The sequence below is a fragment of the Carassius carassius genome, chromosome 17 (assembly GCF_963082965.1).
Source record: "Carassius carassius chromosome 17, fCarCar2.1, whole genome shotgun sequence".
In the NCBI taxonomy this organism is placed as follows: domain Eukaryota; kingdom Metazoa; phylum Chordata; class Actinopteri; order Cypriniformes; family Cyprinidae; genus Carassius; species Carassius carassius.
This window is the reverse complement of record NC_081771.1, coordinates 10,151,091-10,177,707: the sequence shown is the minus strand read 5'-3', so window position 1 is coordinate 10,177,707 and position 26,617 is coordinate 10,151,091. Positions and strand designations below refer to the sequence as shown.

Here is a 26,617-nt window from a genome sequence, read left to right as displayed (position 1 = left end):
CACCCCGAGCTACCACGTAGATACGCTCATTATGTGCGAGAAATCTAGTTAATTTCCCAACAATAACAGTCTCCATTCAGATCATTAAGCATTTATAAACCCTTGTGCTGAGCGGCAGTCGTGAACGCGTTGTGAAGCTGCATAGGCTACTCCTCCCCCTGAGCGCCGCAGCCCTCCATCGCTATTCACTGAAGGGGTAGCCCGACTCCTTTCCGCTCTCCTTTATTCTGTCTCAGAGGTGGATGCCATGCCATCGGAATTTCTCCATTTATCAGCTGTTTGCGTCCACATGACAAGTGCGCCGGGGGTATTTTAAGAGTAGGGGATCCCTCTTGGTGGCGACATTACGGGTAAGATTTATCTGAACGTGTTCGGGTGCTCATCCGCCCTGTTGTGATTAGCACCGATATCATTTTCTCAGTTATTTACGGCACATTTATTTGTTTCTGCCGCACGATTGAGTGAATATAATTAAAAAGCCACTCACTCTGTGATTTTTTGAATAGAACATAATGGATTTGCTTATTTAAGTAAATTTCTAATGGAATTATGGCTCTGCATTGTCTGATGTAGTTTTCTGTTCATATGGCGTTATCATACGGCAGAATGGGCAGAGGCAATGATGATGAGTAGGCTACGCCCGTTATCGTGTCCCTTAATGGCTATTGACTATTTGCCAAGGCTTTGAACAGCTTCTGTCTCGAAGGCCAACGGTGCATGCTGTCAGCTGTTCGGCCTGTGTGAGGTATAGCTATAGTTTACTGTCTTCTGTATAGATAGACACATCAGTATGAGGAGCCGGAGGGAAGTCGCATCCACTGGTTTTTTTCCCTCTACGGGGCTGCGCTTGTGGTTTTTATCTCTGTAGGCATGGATGTAAGTGCAGGGGAATGTTTTATTCACCGCGTTAGTCGCGCAATTTTTTTTCCCATTTGTATTTGATTGTTTACAAATGTCTTCAAAACCAAAACATCTAGTTCTGTTGATGAATTCATCTGTTATATTTTCTTTTTTCTTTTCTAAATAATTGTATACAGCTGACAGCTACTAACTGTTGATTTCCTTTTCAGGCAAACATTTTTAAGTTGTTGAATATTCCACATTTACCAAGGTGGTAATGAATTAAAAAGGATATTCTTGAAGTTCAGAAAAGGCCTTTTCACTTTACAGAAATAGTTTTTTTTTGTAGAGATAAAGACTGAATTGTGTCTTAAAATAAATTTTACATCCTTGTTATATTTTACATGATTATAATCAGGATACTGCATAAACCACCTCATTGTTAGTAATCTCAGTTCATGTGAAGACTGAGTATTGCAATAAGCTATACGCAGAGCTGGGTAGTTACTGATTACATGTAATCTGGATTATGTAATCAGATTCCAAAAATTAAGTACTTGTAATTAGATTAAATTACATTTTAAAATACTCGTAATCAGACTGGTTACTTTTTTATGGATTACATCATTACATAGTTACTATTTACAAATAGCAATAAATTATTCATAATTTAATGATTCTACCTAATTCCTCTTTTTCCTCTTTAGTGTTCATTTCTAAAATAGCCTACTGCTTATACACACTGAATGTCTTTTTGTTTTGTCCACATTCACACAAAGACTGGATTTACAAAAATCATTTGTTTTAAGAAGTATCTCAACATAGATTATCCAATTGAAATCAATGCAATAAACGCGATAGGTCAAAAGAAATCAGAAAGTAATCTAAAAGTAGTCTGATTACATTACTTAAAATGTTTAACTACAATGTGTAATTACTAACTACAGATTTTGACATAGTAACAGAACAACAAGTAATCCACCCATCTCTTGCTATGCACCACAGGAAATGTTGGGTTATCACTAGTTTCTTTAACAGTATACCCAAGAGAGAAACTCAGAATACAACCTTTGACATTTGAATAATACTGATAATATATATCACTCAGCATAATATTAAGCATTTATTATTAAAAGTAAATGATAAAAAAAAAAAGTTAATTGAAAATATGATGTAAATGTATGTAGTTTCAATGTAACTGCAAAAAATGGCAGCTCACACACACACACACACACACACACACACACACACACACACACACACACACACACACACACACACACACACACACACACACACACACACACGTACTTGTACTGGTGGTTTACGTATCTCTCCATAATGGTTTTTATGCTGTAGAATACAAGCAGTATTTTCCATCACCATACACCAACCCTACACCTAAACCTAGACTTTACAGAAAAATGTGTGCATTTTTAGACTTTTAGAAAAAACTCCATTAAGTTTGTTTTTAAGCCTTTTGAATTACACAGACAGAGGCAGTGTCCTCACAAACCACCTTCACATTGTAAAACCTCTGTCCATGTCATACAAATTTGTGTCCCCATAAACCACCCAAACCAGTGCACACACAGGTATATATATTCCAATCCAAACCACCCCTACTTCCTCTCCACAGGTTGGTGTGTTTTCACAAGCCTTGATGATGATGTAACTTACTAATTAAAATCATTAACCAAATAGTGTATCTTGTGTAAAATCTTTTTTTTTTAAATGGCGACTACTGTGTCAACATTTTCAAATGATAAAGCCTGGCATTTGGTCCTTTTCCTCATGAAATGTGTAAGCCTATTGCATTCAGAAGTCTTATGAATATAGTGAATGAGTACATTTTTAGAAATAAAGGTTGCAAAATGGGGGCTTCACAGTTTGAATAACCCTTGTCCACAAAAAAACAACCTGCATTGAGGTTAAAGGTTCATCCTGGAACCACAAATCCAAATAAAGAACCTTTATTAAGAGTGTACATTGGAATGTTTTATGTACAGTAATGAATACAGTAAATGAACGCCTACAACTGACATGACTAAGGGTTTTTTTCTACCTCAGCAGATGGAGAGAGCCCTCCATCAACCTCATCAGCTACTGACAGTCACATCAAGATTGAGCCAATCAGTACCATGGACCTTTAGGAGCAGTAATGGCAACTTGCTGTACCTCTCGCTCTGATTTGATAGAGTAAGTGTATTATGATGTGTTTGTGGAATTATTAAAGTGCTTATTATTAAGTGAAGGGAAGTCAAGTGAAGGCGAATTAGAAATGGAATTTTGAAGTTAATGCTTCATTATTTCATTTAAAAGTGACATATCATGAAAATTTGACTTTTCTAGGTGTTAAGTGCTATAATCAGGTCCCCGGTGCATCTACCAACCAAGGAAATGAGAAAAAGATTAACCCAGTAACTTTGTTTTGGTAAGCCTGTTTCTGCAAGAGTCTGAGAAAACAAGCGTGTCTGATCTTGCTCCGTAAGTGACGTGGAAAAGAGATCTCATTATAATATTACTGCCCCTTAATATGTAAATATTGCAAGTGACAACGATGTAGCAGCTTTAATGCCATGGTGAAAGTTTGAGCAAAACATATAACTGTTCTGCCTTTGGCTGCACAGACGAGCACAAAACGCTGTTTAGAGTCCCAGCCTCAGTGGAGACAACATAGCATTGGATTTATTGATTTATTTACTGTACATTGCTGCTACCACACAGATCTAAAACAACCATTATTTCCCAGCAGTTTACCTTAACAGACATAACTGACTGTTTTTGAAACTTGTGTGTTTTTAACGAAAACTTCTATGTGAAAGATAACTTAGTTTAGGCATTTTCTGTCCGTGTGCTTTGGATTTGTTTGCTCAGAAAACCGTATATCAGAAGTTTAAACTCATATAGTTTATAATACATGATTTCAGCATAATAAACAGGATAATCCGAACCAAAACAGATGTTTTTAGCAGGTCCCAGCTGTAATGAAGCAGCTCTATTCTGGAAAAGGGGGTGGAGAGCAGCAGCTCATTTGCATTTAAAGAGACAGGCATGAAAAAAGAGTGTGTTTCTGCTTTCATTCAAAATAGGCATTTTCAAAATGATATAATAAATGATCTGTGGAGTATTTGAGCTGAAACTTCACAGCCAGGTTCCAGGAACACGAGACTTATGCTGGGTACACACCAAAAGATAATCGGGCTGATTTTGGGCCGATTTCGCCGCTTCCGACAATCCTAGCTATGTCCCGATTATCTTGATGGTTCTACAGATTATTTTATCATATTTTCCCTTGGTGTGGGGTGTGTTAAGAGTGTCCAAACCTGATCGCAAGAATGTCGGAGCAGCACCGATTGCGAATCTTAAATATTAAACATGTTTAATATTTACGATTAGAAATCCTGATGTGTGGGGGGAACCCCAAGAACAAACGCATGGACGCTCTGGAGATTATCACGTGAAACGAAAACAATATCCAATCAGAAAGCAAGATGATGGAAGACGGAAGCAGGCATGACGTAGCACACAGTGAAATTGATGTGGACAGCCAAGATGGAGGATCACTTTGTTGATTTGTGCCAACAGCACGAATGTTTATACAATGTGTCGTGTAAAAAATCATTCCAAACACTATCATTTCAATTTCTTCCTGCATATCGTCTGTCATGCTTATTCTGAAGTCTCGCGAGATTTTGTGAGATTTCCTGTGTTCACAGTCGAGACTCTGGTTGAAAATCTGTTCATGTGTGGTGTGCTGTCTTTGTCACATCATGGCACACCACACACTATAGGAGCAAAATGGTTAAATCTAGGATTTTCTATCCTCATGTTTGTGGTCTATCACATTTGGAAAATCTTATAAGATGTAAAAAATCTTTTGGTGTGTACCAAGCATTATATTACATTTCGTAAAAAAGAGGCATAAAAAGTCTCCTTTAAGAGAAAGCTAATTTGTGTTAAAACCCTTCTGTTTTTGTACAAATTAATTTAATTACACTGAAGGAAGTTTCAACAGTGTTGTGTTTCTATTTGTGTTGTAGCTTGTAGCATGCGTTCCCTACGTAAGACTGTGCTGTTAGCTCTGGTAGCATCAGTGGTGCTGGTTTTGGCAGTGCTTCATTCCTGGCCCACACGGGTCTACAGCACTGTGGATGTCCGGTACAGACTGGGTGCTGGAGCTGAGCGGCTGCTGGAGGAGAGACTTCCTGAAACGGATCCCAGCACTAGCACCATCCCTTACAGAGTGAGGGAGAGTGTGGCCAGGTCAGTTAGTCAGTAGCTATTTATTTGCAATGGAAACATTTAATTTCAGTAGAAGTGTTTTTACTTTAATTTTTAGAAAATTTAATGTAATCCTTGCAGTTAACAATAATTAATTTCTCTTCGAAAACCAAAAATGTAATGACCATAAACTTTTAAAGTTGTTCAGGAATCTACTAATCTGTGAACATCACTTTAAATTCTGTACAAGAATTTGTTTTGTTGACTAAGAAGTGACACGTTGATGTATATTTGTACACAGAGACTGTCTACTGTCACCTGGAGGATGCAAACATTTTCCTTCCGGTCAAACCCACATGGAAAGAATCTATATGTGGATATATGCGCATATATGAAACCTATATGCAGTGTATATGCACATATATGCTGCATATATATACACATATATGATAATATATATGCTGCATATATGCGTATATATGCCACATATAGGCAAAACTGAGGTGCATATATGTGCATATACAGGAAATAAAGATCTCCTGTATTGCTTCTTCATATCCACATATAAGCCCTATACATACAAGATATGTCTTCTATAAAGCTAATGGCAGGATCTGGTCATTTTTGTAGCTCATATCTCATTTTTGACTGTCATACATGATGCCCAGCTCATATTTTTTGTTTTGTACTATTTGATTGATCTTGAGTAAATAAATAATGTACATTTCTACATTTTGGACTTTTATTTATGTTGCCTAGCAGCTATGGATTTTAATTTTACTATTATAGGTGAACATATAGGTGCATATATATGTGCATATATGTACCTATATAGGTACAGTACAGACCAAAAGTTTGGACACACCTTCTCATTCAAATAGTTTTCTTTATTTTCATGACTATGAAAATTGTAGATTCACACTGAAGGCATCAAAACTATGAATTAACACATGTGGAATTATATTCATAACAAAAAAGTGTGAAACAACTGAAAATATGTCATATTGTAGGTTCTTCAAAAATTGCCACCTTTTGCTTTGATTACTGGTTTGCACACTCTTGGCATTCTCTTGATGAGCTTCAAGAGGTAGTCAACTGAAATGGTCTTCCAACAGTCTTGAAGGAGTTCCCCGGGAGATGCTTAGCACTTGTTGGCCCTTTTGCCTTCTGTCTGCGGTCCAGCTCACCCCTAAACCATCTCGATTGGGTTCAGGTCCGGTGACTGTGGAGGCCAGGTCATCTGGCGCAGCACCCCATCACTCTCCTTCTTGGTCAAATAGCCCTTGATGCCTTCAGTGTGAATCTACAATTTTCATAGTCATGAAAATAAAGAAAATTCTTTGAATGAGAAGGTGTGTCCAAACTTTTGGTCTGTACTGTATATGTATGCACATATATATGTGTACATATATATGTACATATATACATATACATATATGAACATATAATATAGGAAAACGGCCAATTTTATATATGTCACATATATTAAAAACCTATATCAAAACCTATATTGAAACATATATGTTTACATAGGTTTTTTCCATGTGGGAAAATAACTCTCCTCCTCTTTCACAAGGCTTTTGGCTCGCAACGGGTGTATTTGTGAAGGAGAAAGCAGAGGGGTCAACCTGCCCTTTGCTCAACTATTGTTCCCTAGAGTGTCTGCCCATCCCCTGCACACTGCCTTCCAGGCCTCCCAGCTCCGTGAGATGAAGAAACGGCGCGCCAAAGAGTATCAGAGCTTCCAAATGAGGTGCATTTAATAATTTTATGCCAGTGCCAGTGTTCACCTGTTTGATTCATAAATCTATATCGCTGTTGAAAAAATCAGCATATTCTGGTTAGGTATGTATTGAAACATTACCGCTGGTTTGAACTGATTTAAGCTGGTCCTTAGCTGGTTATGATATTGTTTAAGCTGATCATGTGCTGGTCCAAAGCAACTAGTTCCTGCTCAGGACCAGCTCATATCCAGCTTATAACTAGCTCAGGGCTAGGGACAAGTATTATTTCAATTTTATTGATATCTATACTGATACTGCCTACTGATACTGTTACTTCTCTCTACAATTTGGTGCAAAAAAAGGATGTGAAAAGACATTTCAAGTTATTTTATTACTGCTGAACGTCAGTACTGCAGTTTATAAATGACTCTAAGCAAACAGAAAAGATACATGAAACACATTTTTTAAATAAAAATGCCCTTCAAAGTGAGAGAGAGATTTCCTCATCATAATTTGTGGAGGGGGTTTGTTTTTTAGACATTATTCAAAAATATATAATTATGTTTGATCATGCAGTGAACTTTTGTTTTTAGAATGGGGCAATAATAGCTTACACAAAGCACAAGCTTGATTTTGTGAGCTGTATTTGAGGCAGTCTTATGTGTGTGCGCTTTAAATGTGTATAAGCACAATGTCAAAAGCACGGGAGTGCCAAGTGGTTTAAATTTCCACTGTGCAGTGTGCAGCTTGCTTGTAGTGCTGACACAATGTGATGGTTTGAAGCCATTTGTACATTTTGAGAGGGAAAGAGCATGCAGAAATTAAATCACACTAAATTAAAACTCAGAAAGTTTTCAAATTACTTTGTAACTTATTTAATAAAGAAATCTGAATCGTACCTTACCTTTAGCATTACAACTATTTTACCTGTGCTGGACAGATATTGAGATGGTGCCGCTGCGTGTTATGTCAAACCTCTCACAGCAGGCGTGTAGTCAGTTTGAGATTGGTTTGTGAGATCAGCTTCTAATTTGCCATTAATTCCGAAGTATATAGAGATAAAACAACGCAAGTATCGATAACAGTATCGTTTGACCTGAAGCTTATCGGTAGTCCGGTACTGACACAACTACATACCGGTCCAAAAAATACTGGTTCTCTGTATCCATCCCTGTTCAGGACCAGCTTAAACCAGCTCATGACCAACCAAGGACCAGCTTATATCAGCTCACCAGCTAGCATACTTCAAAATATACGTAACCAGCATATGCTGGGTTTTTTTCTCAATAGTATAAAAGTTATTAAATGAATTTTGTATATGCAGAGAATGTCTGATCTTGAAAACAATTTTTTATGGTTTTAGTTTTAGTTAACGATAGTAACCCTGGTTTGTATAGGTCGCAGAGCCCAGCTGATCTACTGATTGTAGCTGAAGCTAACAACCCTCTGCAGTACCCAACACAGGGTGTGGAGGTTCGGCCTCTTAAAACTATCCTTATACCAGGTATTACACTTCTTGTTCCTAGTAAGATTAACGTATTGCCATGTGACTGAAGAACTGTGATGAGACTAAGCATTATAATAATAAATCTTTAATATAATATAAAGAATATTACGGTCAATATTAGATAAGATTTACAACCCATGGTCTTAAAACTTAAAGGGGACCTATTATGCTTTTTGACTTGTTCAACTTTAGTTAGTCTGTAATGTTGCTGTTTGAGCATAAAAAAGGTCAGCAAAGTTACAAAGTCCACTTCAAAAGGAGATATTTTATTTAACAGAAATAACTTTTCAAAAGCTACAATGAATGACTCGTTTTGACTACAATGCATATTTTCCAGCATTTGCACTAGAGAAGGCAGCGAGTGTCACCAGTATGTTGGAGACGCTCTAGTGTTCCCAAGGCAGACAAACTTAGAGTGGTTACAATCATCCGGGTTTAAAACAAGCTTAAATTGATTTGATATTGATGCAATATTTACACTGAAGCTAACAGCAGGCAGCTATGGTAAGGGGTATGACATTTCCAGACTTTCCCACTTTTAAAATGATTAAAAAGTATATAAAAAAAAGAATTTTAAAAATAGAAAATGTTTATACATAAAATACAGTGCAATCAGTTTGAACGTAGCACAATGCTCATTCAATGGGAATAACAATAGTCCACTCTGCTGGTGATAAAGGCATGAACAAGTTTCTCCAAGTCTTGACTCGAAACAAAACATCTAATTGTTGCAGTGTTTTTGAAATGATAGCATGCTGATTTAGTTGCTGCTTTGACATGACTACTGAAACTAGGGTCTGTCTCCAGTATCACAAGATTCTTGACTTGATTTTTAGTTGTTTGATCCCCAGAGTCAAGGTATGCATTCACCTTGAGAACTTCATCCTTGTTTCCAAATGCAATGACTTCAGTTTTCTCCTTGTTTAACTGAAGAGCTCTGGCACATCCAACTGTTAATTTCATCAATGCATTGGCAGAAGGAGTCCATGGGGCTGTGGTCATTTGGCGATAAGGCTAGGTAAATCTGGGTATCATAAGCAGAACTGTAATGGCAATTTTATTCTTTCTCATTAAGAACTTAGTGGGAGCATATACAGGCTAAACAAGAGCTGTGCAGGATTTGAGCCTTGTGGGACTCCACCTGTAATGGACGTCCACTTAGACTTATGCTCTCCTGTACTCACATAATAACCTCTCTCTCTTTTAAGTATGACCTGAGCCATTTAAGTAACATCACAGAAAGCCAGACCTAGTTTTCCAGTCTCTATAGATGATCAATAGCGTCACACACAGCACTAATCTAGTAGTCTAGTAGTAGTAGTACCAGCACTGATATTTTGCCAGAATCAGAATTAAAGTGAATATCATTTATTATCTTAATGAGTGCTGTCTCTGTGCTGTGCTGTACGTGATGCGGTCAGAAACCTTACTGAAAATTGTCCAGGTACCCATTTGAGTTTAAGTAGTTGTTCAGCTGATTAAAAACTACCTTTTCAATAATCTTGCCTATAAAACGAAGACTTGATATTGTTCTATAGTCGCTCAGTGTGTTATTATCAAGATCAGGGGCACTGATGGGATTTTTTTAACTGGGGGGGGGGGGGGGGGGGATGGCAAGCTGTCCAGCAGTCAGATTTTTTCAGTCCAGATAAATTGCCAGCTCAGTCATATACGATAGTGCAGGTGCATCTCAAAAAAATGTAACATCATAGAAAAGGTCTTTATTTTTTGTAATAAAAAAAAACAAACTTTCTTTTATTTTACATTCATTGTACACAAACTGAAAAATTTCAAGATTTTTTGTTTTAATTTTGATGATTACAATTTACAGCTTTAGCCACAGTAATTACTTCCAATGGGCCTGGATTGTATTTTTTTGTTTTTTATTTTTTTTAGATTTCAGTGAAATATGCAGCGATATTGTGATATATGTTTATGCAGAATAATAATGTGAAGCTCACAACTGAGAACTGAGAGCATGTTATTAAATGAAATAAAAAAACTCTAAAAGACATTGACCAATGAATATAAAAACAAAAGAATAAAAATGTCAAACTTAAAAAAAAAGAAATTACATTTTATTATCAAAGGCATATCAATTATTAACAAATTATAACAGTTCTGACACATACGCACACACACAGAAACTTGTTGTTAACGCTGCCCTGCAACTTTATCAAAATATTTTCGCAGCTGTAAAACTACATGCTATTTTTAATGTAGCTGTTTTTGAAGCAGTTAAACTTTCAGTTTTGCTATTAGTAGAGATGCAGTAGCCGAACACTGTTGTTGAGAGATGCACAGGCTCAGGTAATTCACACAGGTTCTAATAATAATAAATACTAATACTTAACTGCATTAGCCTATTCTGCATATCAATTGACCAAGCCTCTGTTATTAGCTCTAAAATTATGTCTTATATTTAGGCTTAGGATTAGATAAACAAGATAACACACAAGAGCGTCTTAAGGACAAAACGTGACAAATGTCTTGAAATAAAGCATGAACAATCTCATGAGGTGTGACAATAGTAGTTTAAGTGGAATAATTGATTCTGTGGTGTTGAATTGTTAGACAAATAATGCATAATGATAATGCAGCGACAACCCTGGAGTCAGTTATTGCTAACTTAATTAAACAGTCTTTCTCTGTTCTCAAAGGAGTGAAGAACTACATTTATTCTGAAATGACTAAATGCAAGCAGACCGACTTTGTACTTCTTGTGAATACTGCAATGGTTTCTTTGGATTACAATTTATTTTTATTTGCTGTTTTGGGGTCTTAATAATATATATTAACAGGGAAGTGAAGCCCCAACCTTTTATTTGCCTATTTCACAACCCCCAATTATTTTTTTTTTTTTTTGCCTATTTCACTTCCTGCACTGAATACATGGCTGTAATGTATTTCAGGTTTGGCCTTAAAAGAGCTGCCCCGAGATGTATATACTGTAAGTGATATTATTAATAATTTGTGTCTTTTTCCTGTGCTTTTATGTTGTGGATGCTTCCTGAACACTATGTTTTTCATCTTTCTCTGTAGATGAACTTTTCAGCATCACTGGGCACATTTAGTGTGGCAGCAGAGGTAGAGGGGGTAAAGGTCAGGGGTGATGGCGAGATGCACATGACCCTGAGCAGCACCCTTTTGTACAGTCTGAATCGACAGCTCCAGTTTATCACATATACTAACACACTGTTCCACCCCAGCACAGCTGACACAGGTATGCAGCTTCTGGGTAATTCTTGTAAAAAAAAAATTATCACAAATGTACATTTAAACTTAGGACTGGATAATCTTTATTTTGATATGTAGTTTTTATGTGCTTGTGATTCAGTGCAGTTAGACACAGAAGGACATCAAGCTCTTTTTACCATCAAGATCCGTCATGGAATAACACCCAAACTCTACAACACAGGCTCTGATGCAGATAAAGGTAAATACATCATTGCTGTTATTGTTAACCAAAACTAAAACTATTAAAATTAGCTATTTTTAATTGAAATAGAGCTGGAATAAAATAAAATATAAAAATTAGATGGATTTTCTTTTCTTAATTATAAATGCTCCCTGAATAAATACATTTAATTTGAAGTACTGACATTTTTTTAACTAAAACTAGCTAAATAGAATACAAATCTAAAATAAAAATACAAATACAAATCTAAAATACAATAAAATATAAACTTTAAGGACATCTACATCTACAAAATTCGATTTCTAATATTCTTTGAAAAACGTTAAGGAATGTGATTTCCATAAGTACCATTGCATGTCTTCTGATTTCTCATCCATTAAACACTGTCAGGAGAACGTGCTTTCATTCCCTTCCATTTCTGACTATCTGGCAGCCTATCGGCCTGGAAATGTTTTGAGTAGTGGAAATATGCAGGGATAAGTATGATTTGAATGTACTTATAATGCAAGCTAAGAGAATTACACTATTATTTCAATATCAGCCACCAGTTATAATCAGATTACAGAAAGTGGTTTACTGCTGTCAAAAAATCAATAATGTAATAAGCAGTTGTGTGTTGCTACAGTTGAATTTATCCTTTTTTATAACAGATGTGTCAGCAGATTTACACTTGCTCATGGCAAGACAATGTTTCACTCTTGATTTTAGTGTCATTTGTTATTTATATAGTAAGGAAATCAAAGCCACATGTTTCCATTTGCCTTTCTGTTTGTCCAATTTCAGAGTACAACATCAGTGCTCTTGTGACCATAGCAACTAAAACCTTCCTACGCTATGACAAGCTCCAAGATTTAATTAACAGCATACGACAGTACTATCCAACCGTTACAATAGTGATAGCAGATGACAGTGAGCACCCAAAAACAGTATCAGGCCCTTATATTGAACATTACATCATGCCCTTTGGAAAGGTGGGTCACTTGATTGAGATTATGACACATTTCTGTCTGCGTTTACATGCAGTATGATGGGATCTGAATATGTACATCTGTGTCTCAGGGCTGGTTTGCTGGTCGTAACCTGGCCGTGTCACAGGTCACTACCAAGTACGTGCTGTGGGTGGATGATGACTTTATCTTTACTGCCAACACAAAGCTGGAAAAGCTGGTGGATGTGCTGGAGAAAACCACACTTGACCTGGTGAGAAAATAAATGTAGCATGATATGTGACAGCTCTCATTAATGCAAGGGTTTTCTAAAGCACTGTGAATATTTTCCATCAAATAAAAACAAAACAATCAGTCAGTACACTTATAATTCAGTCTTATGTACTGTACTGAAGAGCCATTGCTGAGATATTGTATGTGTTGAGTGGATCAGGTGCGCATCTGAAGCTTAAAAACCCCTTGAGTACTTTTTCCATTGCACAGGAAGCAAGGTGTTTCTTCAGGTTTCTTTGGAACCGTCACAGTCCCCAGTTAAACATTTAATCAAGAAGACGCAGTCCCACCTCACGATATCCACAACAACAGGCTCAGTCTCTGTTAATTAATTATTTTTTTAAATGACCTATCTCTATCTTTTACTATATATCCAGTGGCACCAAAATATAATTGTGCATCTACAGTATGTCACACATAAATTATATGAATGATACTGTATCATGTAACAAAATATCAACTAAGTGGCTTTTATGTAAAGATCCTCTGTCACGCCCGGGATCCAATGAGGCACGGAGATAGAACCAATTGCGAGTAAGTCTTTTATTAAGGGGTAATCCAAAAAGCATAAACAGTCCAGGCAGGGGTCAATAGGAAACATCCATCCAAAACATAAATTAAACAAGAAGACAAGGCAAGGGCACGAACTGACGGACATGAATAAACAACGACTCCGTGACACATACTAAGACAGACCGGGTTATATACACAAGGAGAGACAAACGCTAATGGGAAACTGACAGGGTGTGATGATAGGTAATTAGTGACAGCTGTGTGCAATAATTAAGCAGGGACGTGAGGAATGTGATTAATGAAGTGAAAGACACCGTGGGGAAAGAGGACATCTAGTGGACACCCCTCTAATACCCCCCCTCTACGGAGCGGCTCCCAGACGCTCCATGACAAGACACAACACAGAGACAAGGAGGGAGGCGGACAGGTGGAGTAACTCAGGGGGAGGGACGGAGGGACAGAAAAAAAAATCATGGGGAACAGATACCAGAAGTGTAGACACAAAACAGAGAGGCCAGGAGGGAGGAGGTTCAGGGGGAGGGACGGAGGGCCAGGCTCACAGAGGGGTACAGGAAGAAAACCTAACAGAACACAAGAAACACAAAACATAAGTCCATAAGGACATCACGTGGTGCCCACCAGGGCGGAACAGAAGACCACCACAAACGTGTGATCAGGGCGGAAGCCCCCCCAGGGCGGAGCAGAAGACCACCACATCCTTGTGGTCGAGGCCGGAGTTCCCTAGGGCGGAGCGGAAAACCACCACAACCGTGTGGTCAGGACGAATGCCCCCCAGGGCGGAACAGAAGACCACCACGTCCTTGTGGTCGAGGCCGGAGTCCCCCAGGGCGGAGCGGAAGACCACCACACCCCTGTGGTCAAGGCGGAAGCCCTCCAGGGCGGAGCAGAAGACCACCACACCCCTGTGGTCAAGGCGGAAGCCCTCCAGGGCGGAGCAGAAGACCACCACATCCTTGTGGTCGAGGCCGGAGTTCCCCAGGGCAGAGCAGAAGACCACCACCACCATGTGGTCAGGACGAGAGACCCCCAGGGCGGAGCAGACATCCGTGCGGCCGGACCAACGGGACGACGAAACTCTGGTAATCCCCTGATGTTTCTACCTGACTCCAGAGGATCGGTGCTGGCCTGACTCTGCTTGTTCACTTGTTCATGAAGATTTATGGTGACTTGACTCTGTCCTTGAAAATCACCAGTGACTTGACTCTGTCCTAGACGATCACCGATGACTTGACTCTGTCCTTGCAGATCACCGGTGACTTGCCCTGACTCTGGAAGGTCATCGTTGACTGGCCCTGACTCTGGAGGGTCATCGTTGGCTGGCCCTGACTCTGGAGGGTCATCGGTGACTGGCCCTGACTCTGGAGGGTCATCGGTGACTGGCCCTGACTCTGGAGGGTCATCGGTGACTGGCCCTGACTCTGGAGGGTCATCGGTGACTGGCCCTGACTCTGGAAGGACATCGGTGACTGGCCCTGACTCTGGAGGGTCATCGGTGACTGGCCCTGACTCTGGAAGAACATCGGTGACTGGCCCTGACTCTGGAGGGTCATCGGTGACTGGCCCTGACTCTGGAGGGTCATCGGTGACTGGCCCTGACTCTGGAGGGTCATCGGTGACTGGCCCTGACTCTGGAGGGTCATCGGTGACTGGCCCTGACTCTGGAGGGTCATCAGTGACTATTCCTGACTCCGGAAGGTCAATGGTGACTATTCCTGACTCCGGAAGGTCAATGGTGACTATTCCTGACTCCGGAAGGTCAATGGTGACTAACCCTGACTCTGGAGGGTCCACGAGCACCTGACTAGACTCTGGAAGGTCAACCGGAACCTCACTCAACTCTGAAAATTCAACGGTCACCTGACTTGACTCTGGAGGGTCAACAGGAACTAGCCCTGACTCTGGAAGGTCGACGGTGACTAACCCTGACTCTGGAAGGTCGACGGTGACTAACCCTGACTCTGGAAGGTCGACGGTGACTAACCCTGACTCTGGAAGGTCGACGGTGACTAACCCTGACTCTGGAGGGTCCATGAGCACCTGACTCGACTCTGGAGGGTCAACCGGAACCTGACTTGACTCTGGAAAGTCAATGGGCACCTGACTCGGCTCTGGGGGGTCAACAGGAACCTGACTCAACCCTGAAGAGTCCACTGGAACCTGACTCGACTCTGGAGGGTCAACAGGAACCTGACTCGACTCCGGAGGGTCAGCTGAGACGGTAATCCCGTGCAGCGGCGCTGGGCAAGCAGCCACCTTGGGCCATGACTCTGGACAGGCGGCCATCTTGTGCTGTGGTGCTGGGCTGGCGACCCTCTTGTGCTGTGGCGCTGGACCGGTGGCCAACTTGGGCATTGGCGCTGGGTTAGCGGCCATCTTGTGCTGTGGCACTGGGCTGGCAGCCATCTTGTGCTGTGGCGCTGGATTGGTGGCCATCTTGAGCCGTGGCTCTGGACCGGTGGCCAACTTGGGCATCGGCGCTGGGTTAGCGGCCATCTTGTGCGGTGGCACTGGGCTGGCAGCCATCTTGTGCTGTGGCGCTGGATTGGCGGCCATCTTGGGCCATGACTCTGGATGGGCGGCCATCTTGGGTAATCCCGTGCAGCGGCGCTGGGCAAGCAGCCACCTTGGGCCATGACTCTGGACAGGCGGCCATCTTGTGCTGTGGTGCTGGGCTGGCGACCCTCTTGTGCTGTGGCGCTGGACCGGTGGCCAACTTGGGCATTGGCTCTGGGTTAGCGGCCATCTTGTGCTGTGGCACTGGGCTGGCAGCCATCTTGTGCTGTGGCGCTGGATTGGTGGCCATTTTGAGCCGTGGCTCTGGACCGGTGGCCAACTTGGGCATCGGCGCTGGGCTAGCGGCCATCTTGTGCGGTGGCACTGGGCTGGCAGCCATCTTGTGCTGTGGCGCTGGATTGGCGGCCATCTTGGGCCATGACTCTGGATGGGCGGCCATCTTGGGCCGTGGCTCTGGACCGGTGGCCAGCTTGAGCATCGGCGCTGGGTTAGCGGCCATCTTGTGCTGTAGTGCTGGGCTGGTGGCCATCTTGTGTGGTGGCGCTGGATTGGCGGCCATCTTGGGCCAGGATTCTGGACGAGCGGCCATCTTTGGCATTGGCGCTGGGTTAGCGGCCATCTTGTGTTGTGGTGCTGGGCTGGCGACCACCTGGTGCTGTGGCGCTGGGCTGGCGGCCATCTTGGGTTGTGGCGCTGGCTTAGCAGCTGTGACGTGAATGGTCTTAGGAATCTCTAGGATCTTTGACAGCGTGGAGAAATAATCCAAGAATGAGTACGCGGGCATCTTGGGCGTTGGCGCTGAGCTGGCGGCCATCTTGCACCGTGGCGCTGGACTGGTGACCACCTGGTGGTCCCCCGGAAAACCACCAGGCGAGTTCCCTCAAAACCGTCTCTCTCCCGCTCTGTGGCTGGGGATGAGACATAGGCAGACATACCGCTGGTTCTTACTGTGACGGAGTCGTTCTGTCACGGCCGGGATCCAATGAGGCACGGAGATAGAACCAATTGCGAGTAAGTCTTTTATTAAGGGGTAATCCAAAAAGCATAAACAGTCCAGGCAGGGGTCAATAGGAAACATCCATCCAAAACATAAATTAAACAAGAAGACAACTGACAGGGTGTGATGATAGGTAATTAGTGACAGCTGGGTGCAATAATTAAGCAGGGACGTGAGGATTGTGATTAATGAAGTGAAAGACACCGTGGGAAAAGAGGACATCTAGTGGACACCCAGGGAACACAACCCAGACACTGTGACATCCACAGCACAAAGATTGTTTAAAAATATATTTGGACACTTTCTGGTTGTTTTTGGATTATGTTCATTAGTAATCTGTGGTTATTTTCTTGGACACATTTGTAAATGTAAACTTCAAACAACTGCTAAAATACTAGTTGGTTAAAAATAATTGAAAAGGTTAGTTCTAAGGCTTCTATCATATTGAGATCATGATAAAATGTCTGTTGATAATGATTATGAACTGTGCAGTTTTACTCAATATAGATTCTTCTGACATCCTATCACACAGCAGAAGAAACAGGACTACAGCCAGTCAGTTCATGTTGCCAATAAGTCTGTATGAATGAATGGTGTAGTTTTGTCTACTGCCCAAACTCAAACACATGACTCTAGCGGTATTTCAGCATCTGATACCTCGGTTTATGAGGACATGACACACAAAGGTAATTTCCAGGACTGTTATGAGCTTTTTACTCGTTCACCATCAAATACAAACTGAAACTCAAAGAGCTTCTCGACAACCTACCAAACATAAAAGTGCAGTTTAAAGCTGCAGTCTGAAACTTTTTGGGTTAAAAATAATCCGAAATCAATATTTGAGCAAGTACAAAACCAGCCAGTGTTCAAAACTATAGCCTTACTTTAGCCCGATTCACAATGGTTAGATAAGTTTAGATTTAATCACCATTGGTAGCGCGATTTATTGTAATATTTTTTTCCACAGTTGGTCAGAACAAAGCATGGCAGACTTGTTACTTGTTCAGATGACAACATCCAGTGAAAATTCATATTTGAGTCATATGTTCCAAGAGGTTGGCTAGAATCTGTGATTCTGAAGTACAGTATCCACACCCATGCGGTGACTGACAGCCACACTTTCTCCTCACAACATTAGATTCATCCGCGCTGGATCACGACCCATGTAATAAAGGTAATTGGATAAATAACTGCATTTGCAGGTTTTCAAACAGAGATTTGACAAACAAAGAGGCAAAACTTACAAACTGCAGCTTTAACTTGAAGAAATTATGACAAATATATTACTACTGTATACTAAAATGTAATTCTTAAAGCAGCATTAATAATATAAGCATTTTTAAATATCATACAAACACTTATATTTATTATCAAGGTCTAATGAACAAAACATTTCCTTCCCTATTAATGGTAAATTAATACCGTTATTAATACCTATAATACTATGGAAAATACTGTGAAAATCATGAGCAAAACTTGACTGGCAAGAAGAAAAAAATCAGGATTTCCTCTGATTTCTCATCCATTAAACACTGTCAGGAGAGCGTGCTTTCGTTGCCTTCCATTTCTGACTATCTGGCAGCCTATCGGCCTGGAAATGTTTTGAGTAGTGGACATACAGTATGCAGGGATATGTACTTATAATGCAAGCCAAAAGACTAACATATTTCACTATCAGCCACCAGTTATAATCAGATGACAGAAAGTGGTTCCGGTACCGCTGTCTAAAAATCAATAATGTAATAAGCAATTGTTTTCTGCTACAGTTGAATTTATCCTTTTTTATAACCGTGTTAGCAGATTTACACTTGCTCATGGCAAGACAATGTTTCAGTCGGTGATTTAAATGTTATTTGTTATTGATATAGTAAGGAAACCAAACCCCTTATGTTTCCATTTCTATTTGCCTTTCTGTATGTCCAATTTCAGAGTACAACATCAGTGCTCTTGTGACCATAGCAACTAAAACCTTCCTGCGCTATGACAAGCTCCAAAATTTAACTCCTTCAGAGAAGAGATTATATTAATTGAGAATCAGAACCAAAGTTTTGCCAAATTTCTGAATCTCGGGAAGTGTTCATTGTTAATTTGTTTCCTTTTGAGAGCTTAACATCAAAGCTAAACAGGCTAAGGCTGTACAATTGATCAAAATGTTTGGTTTAGTGCATTTATGAAATTACAAAAGCTGTTATTTGCATATTGTCAATGAAGTATGGCTTGGTGATCAGTAAACGCTTGAGTAGTAAATGATTGAGTTGCAATATGCCTCAAGCATCTTTCCAAACATTATACATTGCATTATAAATATTCTTTATTATGATGAAAATATATGAGAAGTTTTGAAGAACTCGGATAGTTGTGTGTTTATTAGGAAGGGTGTGCAGGGTGTGCATGAGAAGAATGTGCATGAATCTCTGACAGTGATTGCTGGGGAATTCAAAGAGAGGAAACAGTTGTTTAAATCTGTTGAGGTCTAAATGGTCCAACAACCCACATGAAAAAATACCGTAGTAATTTGTAGTAAATACTATAGTGTTTTTGAACCATGCTATAGTAAAGTATTTGAATTAATTTGTTGTGGTAATTCTACAGTTAATATAACAATTATAGTAATATAAACAAATGACATTACCCAATACTGTACTATATGTTTTCTACAACTATATGGTATATTATACTATAATATACTTCAGTTTACTGTAGAAAAAACTAAAGTACACTACAGTATTTATTACAGTTCACTATAGTTAATACTACAGTATGCTGAAGCATTCATTAACAAAGTGTTGTAAATACTATAATATATACAGTATAATACACTTTATTATAGTGGTTAAAAAACACTAGTATTTAATATGAAAGACTCCCAAAAAAACTGAGCATACGTTTTTCATAAAAACCAGTTGCACTTAATGTCTCAGTCTACTCAGACTCACAATGCTTTTTGGAAACGCGATAAACCCACTGGCATAAAGTTGGTTTTGCGCTAGATGCTCGATATTCGCAAGTTTAGGGACCATCTCTAAGGTTACATACGACAATAGTAGGCTATATGGGTTACATTTTTTATATTTTATATTTTTTATATAAAAAAACTAAAATCATATGTAAATATTACCAAATATACATGACTTATAAAACAACACTTTACAGTTGGTTTTGTGACTGTAAGCTATTCTCTTAAAATGCTACTGGAATTAGAAACGTGTATACTGATGTCGTATTTAACTTTAGAGATGGTCCCTGAATTTGCAATATCAAGCCAACTTTGTGCCAGTAGGTTGCGTTTCCAAAAAGCATTGTGAGCCTGGGTTGACCGTAGAGACCTTAGGTATAACTGGTTTACGATAAACTTATTCTCACAATGTTTTTGGGAGTGAAGATTTTCTCTGTGATTACAAAATGTACACACGCCATTGAAACCTCCACCGAGGCGTCATCAACTTCTTAGACCATTGACGAATGACGATGTTGATGGTTCTGGGCTTAATGAGGATAAGTAACTGAATCAACATAATAAATGGGAATATGTGAAAATATATCGGATCTCTCCAGTTGATCTGGCATATCCAACTCTCAAAACTCCGATCTCGATTATTAGCAAATTGTCTCTGTTATTTAATCCATAGACTATATAAGGTTTAATCAGAGGCTTCTGGGTGAGCTCTCAACCAATGATCCACCGGCGCTCCACAAGGACCGCCTCCCTCATTTACATGTTGCACATGGAAAGGTAAAAATAAATAAATGTATAAATAAATACACGTGGAAATAAATACATATAATAAATAAATGCATGAATAAACACATTTAAAAATAAATACATTCATTAATTAAATATAAAAATTAATGAAAGTACAAGTAAATAACAGTTAAAAAGAATACAAATAAATGTAAAATAAATACATAAAGGAAAAAAGTTATTTAAAATATAATTCAGGATGAAATTATATTTATTATATTATATTTCAAATGAACTATTTTTGTTTTATCACATCATTTATTTATTTATTTTCCTTTTATTACATTATGTATTTATTTATTTATTTATTATTTATTTATTTATCTATATATTTATGTATTTATTTCTGCAGGTTTGGTCCTTCATTCTTTTTAATCTGTCAATTCAAAACAATGAAATACCATCAGTTTGGAAGTCAGCTTTTGTTACTCCCTTGTTTAAAGGAGGTGATCCAGCAGTTTTAACTAACTATCGGCCTATATCTAATTTGTGTGTTTTGTCAAAAATTTTAGAATCCCTTGTTTCAGACCAAATAAAAGAGTTTTTATACTCAAATGAACTCCTGTCTAAACTGCAGTCAGGCTTCAGGAAAAAGCACAGTACCATCACTGCTGTTACAAAACTAATTAATGACATACTTGTCGCTCTTGATAGAAAGCAATTCTGTGCATCACTTTTTCTCGATATGTCGAAAGCTTTTGACACTGTGGACCATGCTGTTTTAAAGCAAAGACTTCTTTGTCTGGGATTGTCTGATTGTGTAGTTTCCTGGTTCATGAATTATCTGAGTGACAGGACTCAGTGCATTAAATGTGATGGTCTATGTTCTGCATTAGTGAAGGTCCACAAGGAGGTGCCACAAGGCTCAATATTAGGTCCTCTCTTGTTTATTATGTATATAAATGAACTAGGCCACAATGTGTCGGATGCTAATATGCATTTCTATTCTGATGACATGAGTATTTATTGTTTTGGATCGTCCCCAGCTAAAGCGGTTGAGTCTTTGCAGAAAGCTTTTAATGTGGTTCAACGCACGCTTATGCAGCTTAAACTGGTTCTCAATGCTGATAAGACAAAACTGATGCTGTTTAGTAATACAAGGTTTCTCAAGCTCCTCCTCCTGTGTTCACTTTGACTTGAAGTGTCATAGAGGTGGTTCATTCTTATAAGTACCTTGGTATCTGGCTTGATGATGCTCTCACTTTTAAGCCTCATATAGACAACCTTGTGAAGAAACTCAAACTTAAACTGTCCTTTTTCTTTCGAAATAATTTTTTTTTTCTTTTAAAGCAAAAAAGCAGCTAGTCACTGCAACATTTTTATCTGTCTTAGATTATGGAGACCTGGTGTATAGGACCGCTTCAGCACAATGTCTGTTTAAGATTGACACAGTTTATCATGCGTCTCTGAGATTTATTACGAATTGTAAAAACTTGACCCATCATTGTGAATTATATTCCAGAGTGGGATGGCCATCGTTGTCCAACAGGAGATCAGGGCACTGGCATACTTTTATCTATAAGGCCATGCTTGGTGTTTTGCCATCCTACATCTGTAGTTTAATCACATGGAGAAGTGTTGGTTCTTATTCATTGCAATCAAATGATCACTTGCTGCTCTTTGTTCCATTTGCCCGTACAGAACCGGGAAAAAGGGCTTTTGTCTACTCCGCTCCTTCTGCATGGAACTTTTTGCAAAAAGACTTGAAATTATCTGAACTTATTTCCTTAAATGCTTTTAAGTCCAGATTGAGAGATTCTGAAATGACCTGTTTAAATTGTAAATGTTTTTAATTATTTGTATTGTATAACTTATTAAATAAATGTAATTGACTGTGTTTTTGCTGCCTCCTGGCCAGGACTCCCTTGAAAAGAGGTTTTTAACCTCAATGGGACTTTCCTGGTTAAATAAAGGTTAAATAAAAAAAAGTTGATTGTCGAATCACAAAATATGAAAGAGTACAATAAATGCTGTTTGCTTTACATTTTGCTTTAGGCAGTAGCAGATCTAGAGATGGAGAAAAGCACATCTGCTTTTATAAAGAGAAAGAGACCAAAATAGATGAAAGGTGTTATATATATATATATATATATATATATATATATATATATATATATATATATATATATATATATATAGGAAGCGATACCTCCCGTTCAATTTATATTCAACTGCATTGTTCTTAGTGTTTGGCTGCTGTGTGTTTAGGTTGGAGGAGCAGTGCGTGAAGTCACAGGCTACACTGCCACCTACAGACAGACGATCTCAATTGAGACTGGAGAGGAAGATGGAGACTGTCTGCACATGCGGCGGCAAGGCTTCCATCACATCATCCAAGCCTTTCCTCATTGTGTGGTCACTGATGGAGTCATCAATTTCTTTCTTGCCAGGACAGATAAAGTGCAGCAGGTGGGCTTTGACCCCCGGCTAGCGCGTGTCGCGCATTTGGGTGAGTTTTCTATGGACAAACACAAACACAAAAGAAGGTGTTTCTAGGATTGTGGTGTATTTTGCAGCAAAATTTCATCAAGAACTCATTAGTTAGGGATGCACCTATATTACATTCTGAGGAAAGATACTGATAAGATGATAATTATTTTGTGTTATGCTGCTAATTATGTTATGGCCAGTATTAAAACGGTACCATTTTATCTAAAATTGTAAAACAAAATTGTACAATGTGAGTTTCATTGAGATTTTTTTTTATAGATTGTTATTTAGAGATCTGCAAAGATTATATTTAACAGTGTTATTACATTATTAGTGTTTGTTTGTGTGTGTGTGTGTGTGTGTGTGTTTACACACCACCAGCATTCAAAAGATTTGAAAGTAATAAATACTTAAATTATTAAATAAATATTCAGTAAATAATAATATTAAATAAATTATTCAGCATGGATGCATTAAATTGAAGTGACAGTAAAGACATATGTATAAAAATAAAAATCTTTCAAATAAATGCAGTTGAACTTTATATACATCAAATAATCCTGAAAATATGTATAACAGATTCTACAAAAGAATAATGTAAATAATATGTTTAAATTGATAACATATATATCTATATACATATATATGTTTTGTGTGTGTATATCTATCTATCTATCTATCTATCTATCTATCTATCTATCTATCTATCTATCTATCGATCTACACATATATATACTGTATGCTTTATTAAAGTGACAGCAGTTGCCAAATTACAAAAACTCTGATTTCCTCATTTCCATATTTTGTTTTACAGAGTTTTTTATTGATGGGCTCGGCTCCCTGCATGTTGGGTCTTGTGATGATGTCATCGTGAATCACGCCACCAAGATCAAGCTGCCATGGGGCCAGTCAGAAAGTGACAAAATTTACGTGAAGTTCCGTTACCCTCCTGCTTCATCTGATGCGATACACACCAGAAATGGCCTCTTGTACTTCAAAAACCGCTTCCAGTGTCTAACACACAACTGAACACTACCTGACTATGCCTTCTTTCCTTTCTCTCATCCTCCCTCAAACGAACACTCTCTCCCTGAGGAGGTGAAGGGGCTTGTGAAGACACTGGAAGTGTGCTGTGGATGTACTGTATATGGTCCCATGTGAGTATGGGGGAGTTCAAATAGGCCTCTTCTTTTGGAAAGGATCATAATGTGATCGAACATGACTGACGGATGAGATGCACAGTGTTGGTTGATTAAGATTTTTTTCTATACTTGAATATGTCTCCTTTCTTTAGCTTTATTTTTGTTCAGAAGAATTCTTCAGATACAGATCAAACCATTCCATAAATTATGCAGAGCCATCTTTTTCTCCTCAGCCAATCATGTTTCAGTATCACATTTAAAGGGATATTGAGACCAAAAATGAATTCTGTCATCATTTACTCACGCGGATGTTATTTCAGACTTATTAAGCAGATGTTCAAGCTCCTTAAATTATGACAGAATTGTTAATTTTGAATGAACTAGTCCTTAAACAGATGAGAATACAGAAGAAGTTTCTTTTGAAAATGAAGAACGAAGAGAAGACTGTGGAGGGAAACATTTTTAACCATGATGTTTAGAATTTTTAAATCCAGTTAAAAGGAGACACTTTCTTTGGGACATTCACATGGAATGTCACATCAGCTCTCTGCCTGGTATTAATCGTGTGTGTACTTGTGTTTGTGTGCGTTTTATTGAGGGTCATCTCTCTGTACGTTTGCACTAAAACAAATGGACTTCAATTGGAGAGACCCGACCCTCAGCGCCACTAAAAGAAGGAACAGACTGAACATCATTAGCAAGCAAAAACCACAGACAATCCAACATATCACTTTCATTCTCTCTCTCTCTCTCACACATACACACTCCGACAGATTTTTCAGTGATAGATGGAGGGGTGATTCATTGTACATCAGTAAAATCTGCATTTGATATTTTTTTGTTCTAAAGAGTGACTGTGCCAAAGGCTTAATCACTGTCCTGGTGTGACTTGTTTATTGTTTGTACTTTTTTAATTTCCTTTATTCTGAGGTCTTTTTAAGATTGTGTCCTAATTTTAATTTAAATTTATTTTATTTATTTTTTTGAGCTGGATTTCAAAAGTTCAGTCAGTGACTTTTGCTATGCAGAATGGCTGAGATAACTAACTTTATTAAAATAGAAAAAGCAACATTAATAGACTTTTCAGAGTAGATGATACAGATGTGCAAATAACAGAAAAAAATATTATCAAATAAAATTGTTAATGAAATCTTAGGATATATTTACAGCAGCAGCCAAAAATATGGACACATCTGATACTTTAATCATTCTAATTATTTCCCACATATTATGATAAATTATGTGATGAAAATGTAAAATAAATAAATAATGCAATTCTATTCTCTAGCTTCTTTAAAGTAGATAACTCTGCCCAGTAATCCATTAAAAACTGAAGAAAAAAGTGATTCGATATTTAAAAGACATTTGTAAAAAGTCACTATGTATATTGTGCAACAAAAATGTACCTTTAAGATCAAAAGGTAATGATAAACTATTTAAATGTGTTCAAACCTTGATTTGCAAATATTTCTATATTTGATAGAATTAAATCATTAAAAACATGACTTGGACTGTGTGCAGCCACCTTCTGTAGATTAAAAGCATGGAAGAAGCCAGTGTAATTGCTTTTTAATCCAATGTACAGTACAGCATCCTCATGCATAATTTTAGTAGTTATATTTGTCTGCATATTGTTTGTTTAATGTGTGTGTGTGTGTGTGTGTGAGAGAGAGAGAGAGATAAGTGTTTTTGAAACTACATCAAGTGGGCTTTACATTGTCGCTCATGAACAGAATGAGGCCCTAATGACATTTTGCTGCATTATCCATTGAACCACAAATTCTTCAAATAATGTTATGGCCTTGTCAAAGTGTGTGCGAGTATGTGATAGTTTTGTATCTTGAATGCCATGTGATGCCCCTCAAAGCAGAAAAAAGGTATAAAATCCTTTTAAATGTTTTTTTATCACTCTCTACCAGTCACTGAGCTCATTTTAGTCCTGAAAAAGACAAGTGAAGATTGCAGTCCTGCGATACTACTGTAAGTATAGAGCTGCTATGATTCTGTTTGGAGAATGCATCCATTTATCTGCCCTGCATATCCAGGTGTAAGCATGAGCACAAGATCAAAAAGGAGCATGTAAAAGCATTGGTGTAAGGCTATTTGACTCTTATGGTTAGTTTCAGATGAGATTAAGGTGATGGGAGCTTGAACAGATAGGAAGCGGAATATCGATTTTCTGGCTGCGTATTAAATTAGGAGATTGACTTTTTGATTATACTATTTCTAAAAACCTCCCTGCTTTCCCCTCACTTCACTGCAATGATTCTGTCTCCTCATCTTTGGGTTTCTCACTGTGTCTGCATGACTCCTAATTTCTGTTGG

General features: G+C 38.7%; 1 protein-coding gene across 3 annotated transcripts; it reads left to right on the top strand.

The window, feature by feature from the left end:
* Positions 1-25,555, top strand: b4galnt1b (beta-1,4-N-acetyl-galactosaminyl transferase 1b). Of its 3 annotated transcripts, none has more exons than XM_059570828.1 (12): positions 1-350; positions 2,914-3,039; positions 4,884-5,106; positions 6,641-6,817; positions 8,186-8,292; positions 11,208-11,245; positions 11,338-11,518; positions 11,633-11,731; positions 12,497-12,684; positions 12,773-12,913; positions 22,929-23,169; positions 23,965-25,555. In XM_059570828.1, exons 3-12 carry the CDS (start codon positions 4,892-4,894, stop codon positions 24,177-24,179), a joined length of 1,602 nt encoding a protein of 533 aa, XP_059426811.1. In that variant the 5' UTR covers positions 1-350; positions 2,914-3,039; positions 4,884-4,891; the 3' UTR covers positions 24,180-25,555. The 3 variants fall into 3 exon arrangements, with proteins under 3 accessions (XP_059426811.1, XP_059426809.1, XP_059426810.1); XM_059570826.1 differs by having other exon boundaries at positions 2-350; positions 2,911-3,039; XM_059570827.1 differs by lacking the exon at positions 1-350 and adding an exon at positions 636-745 and having other exon boundaries at positions 2,911-3,039.
* The last annotated feature ends 1,062 nt before the right edge of the window (positions 25,556-26,617 follow it).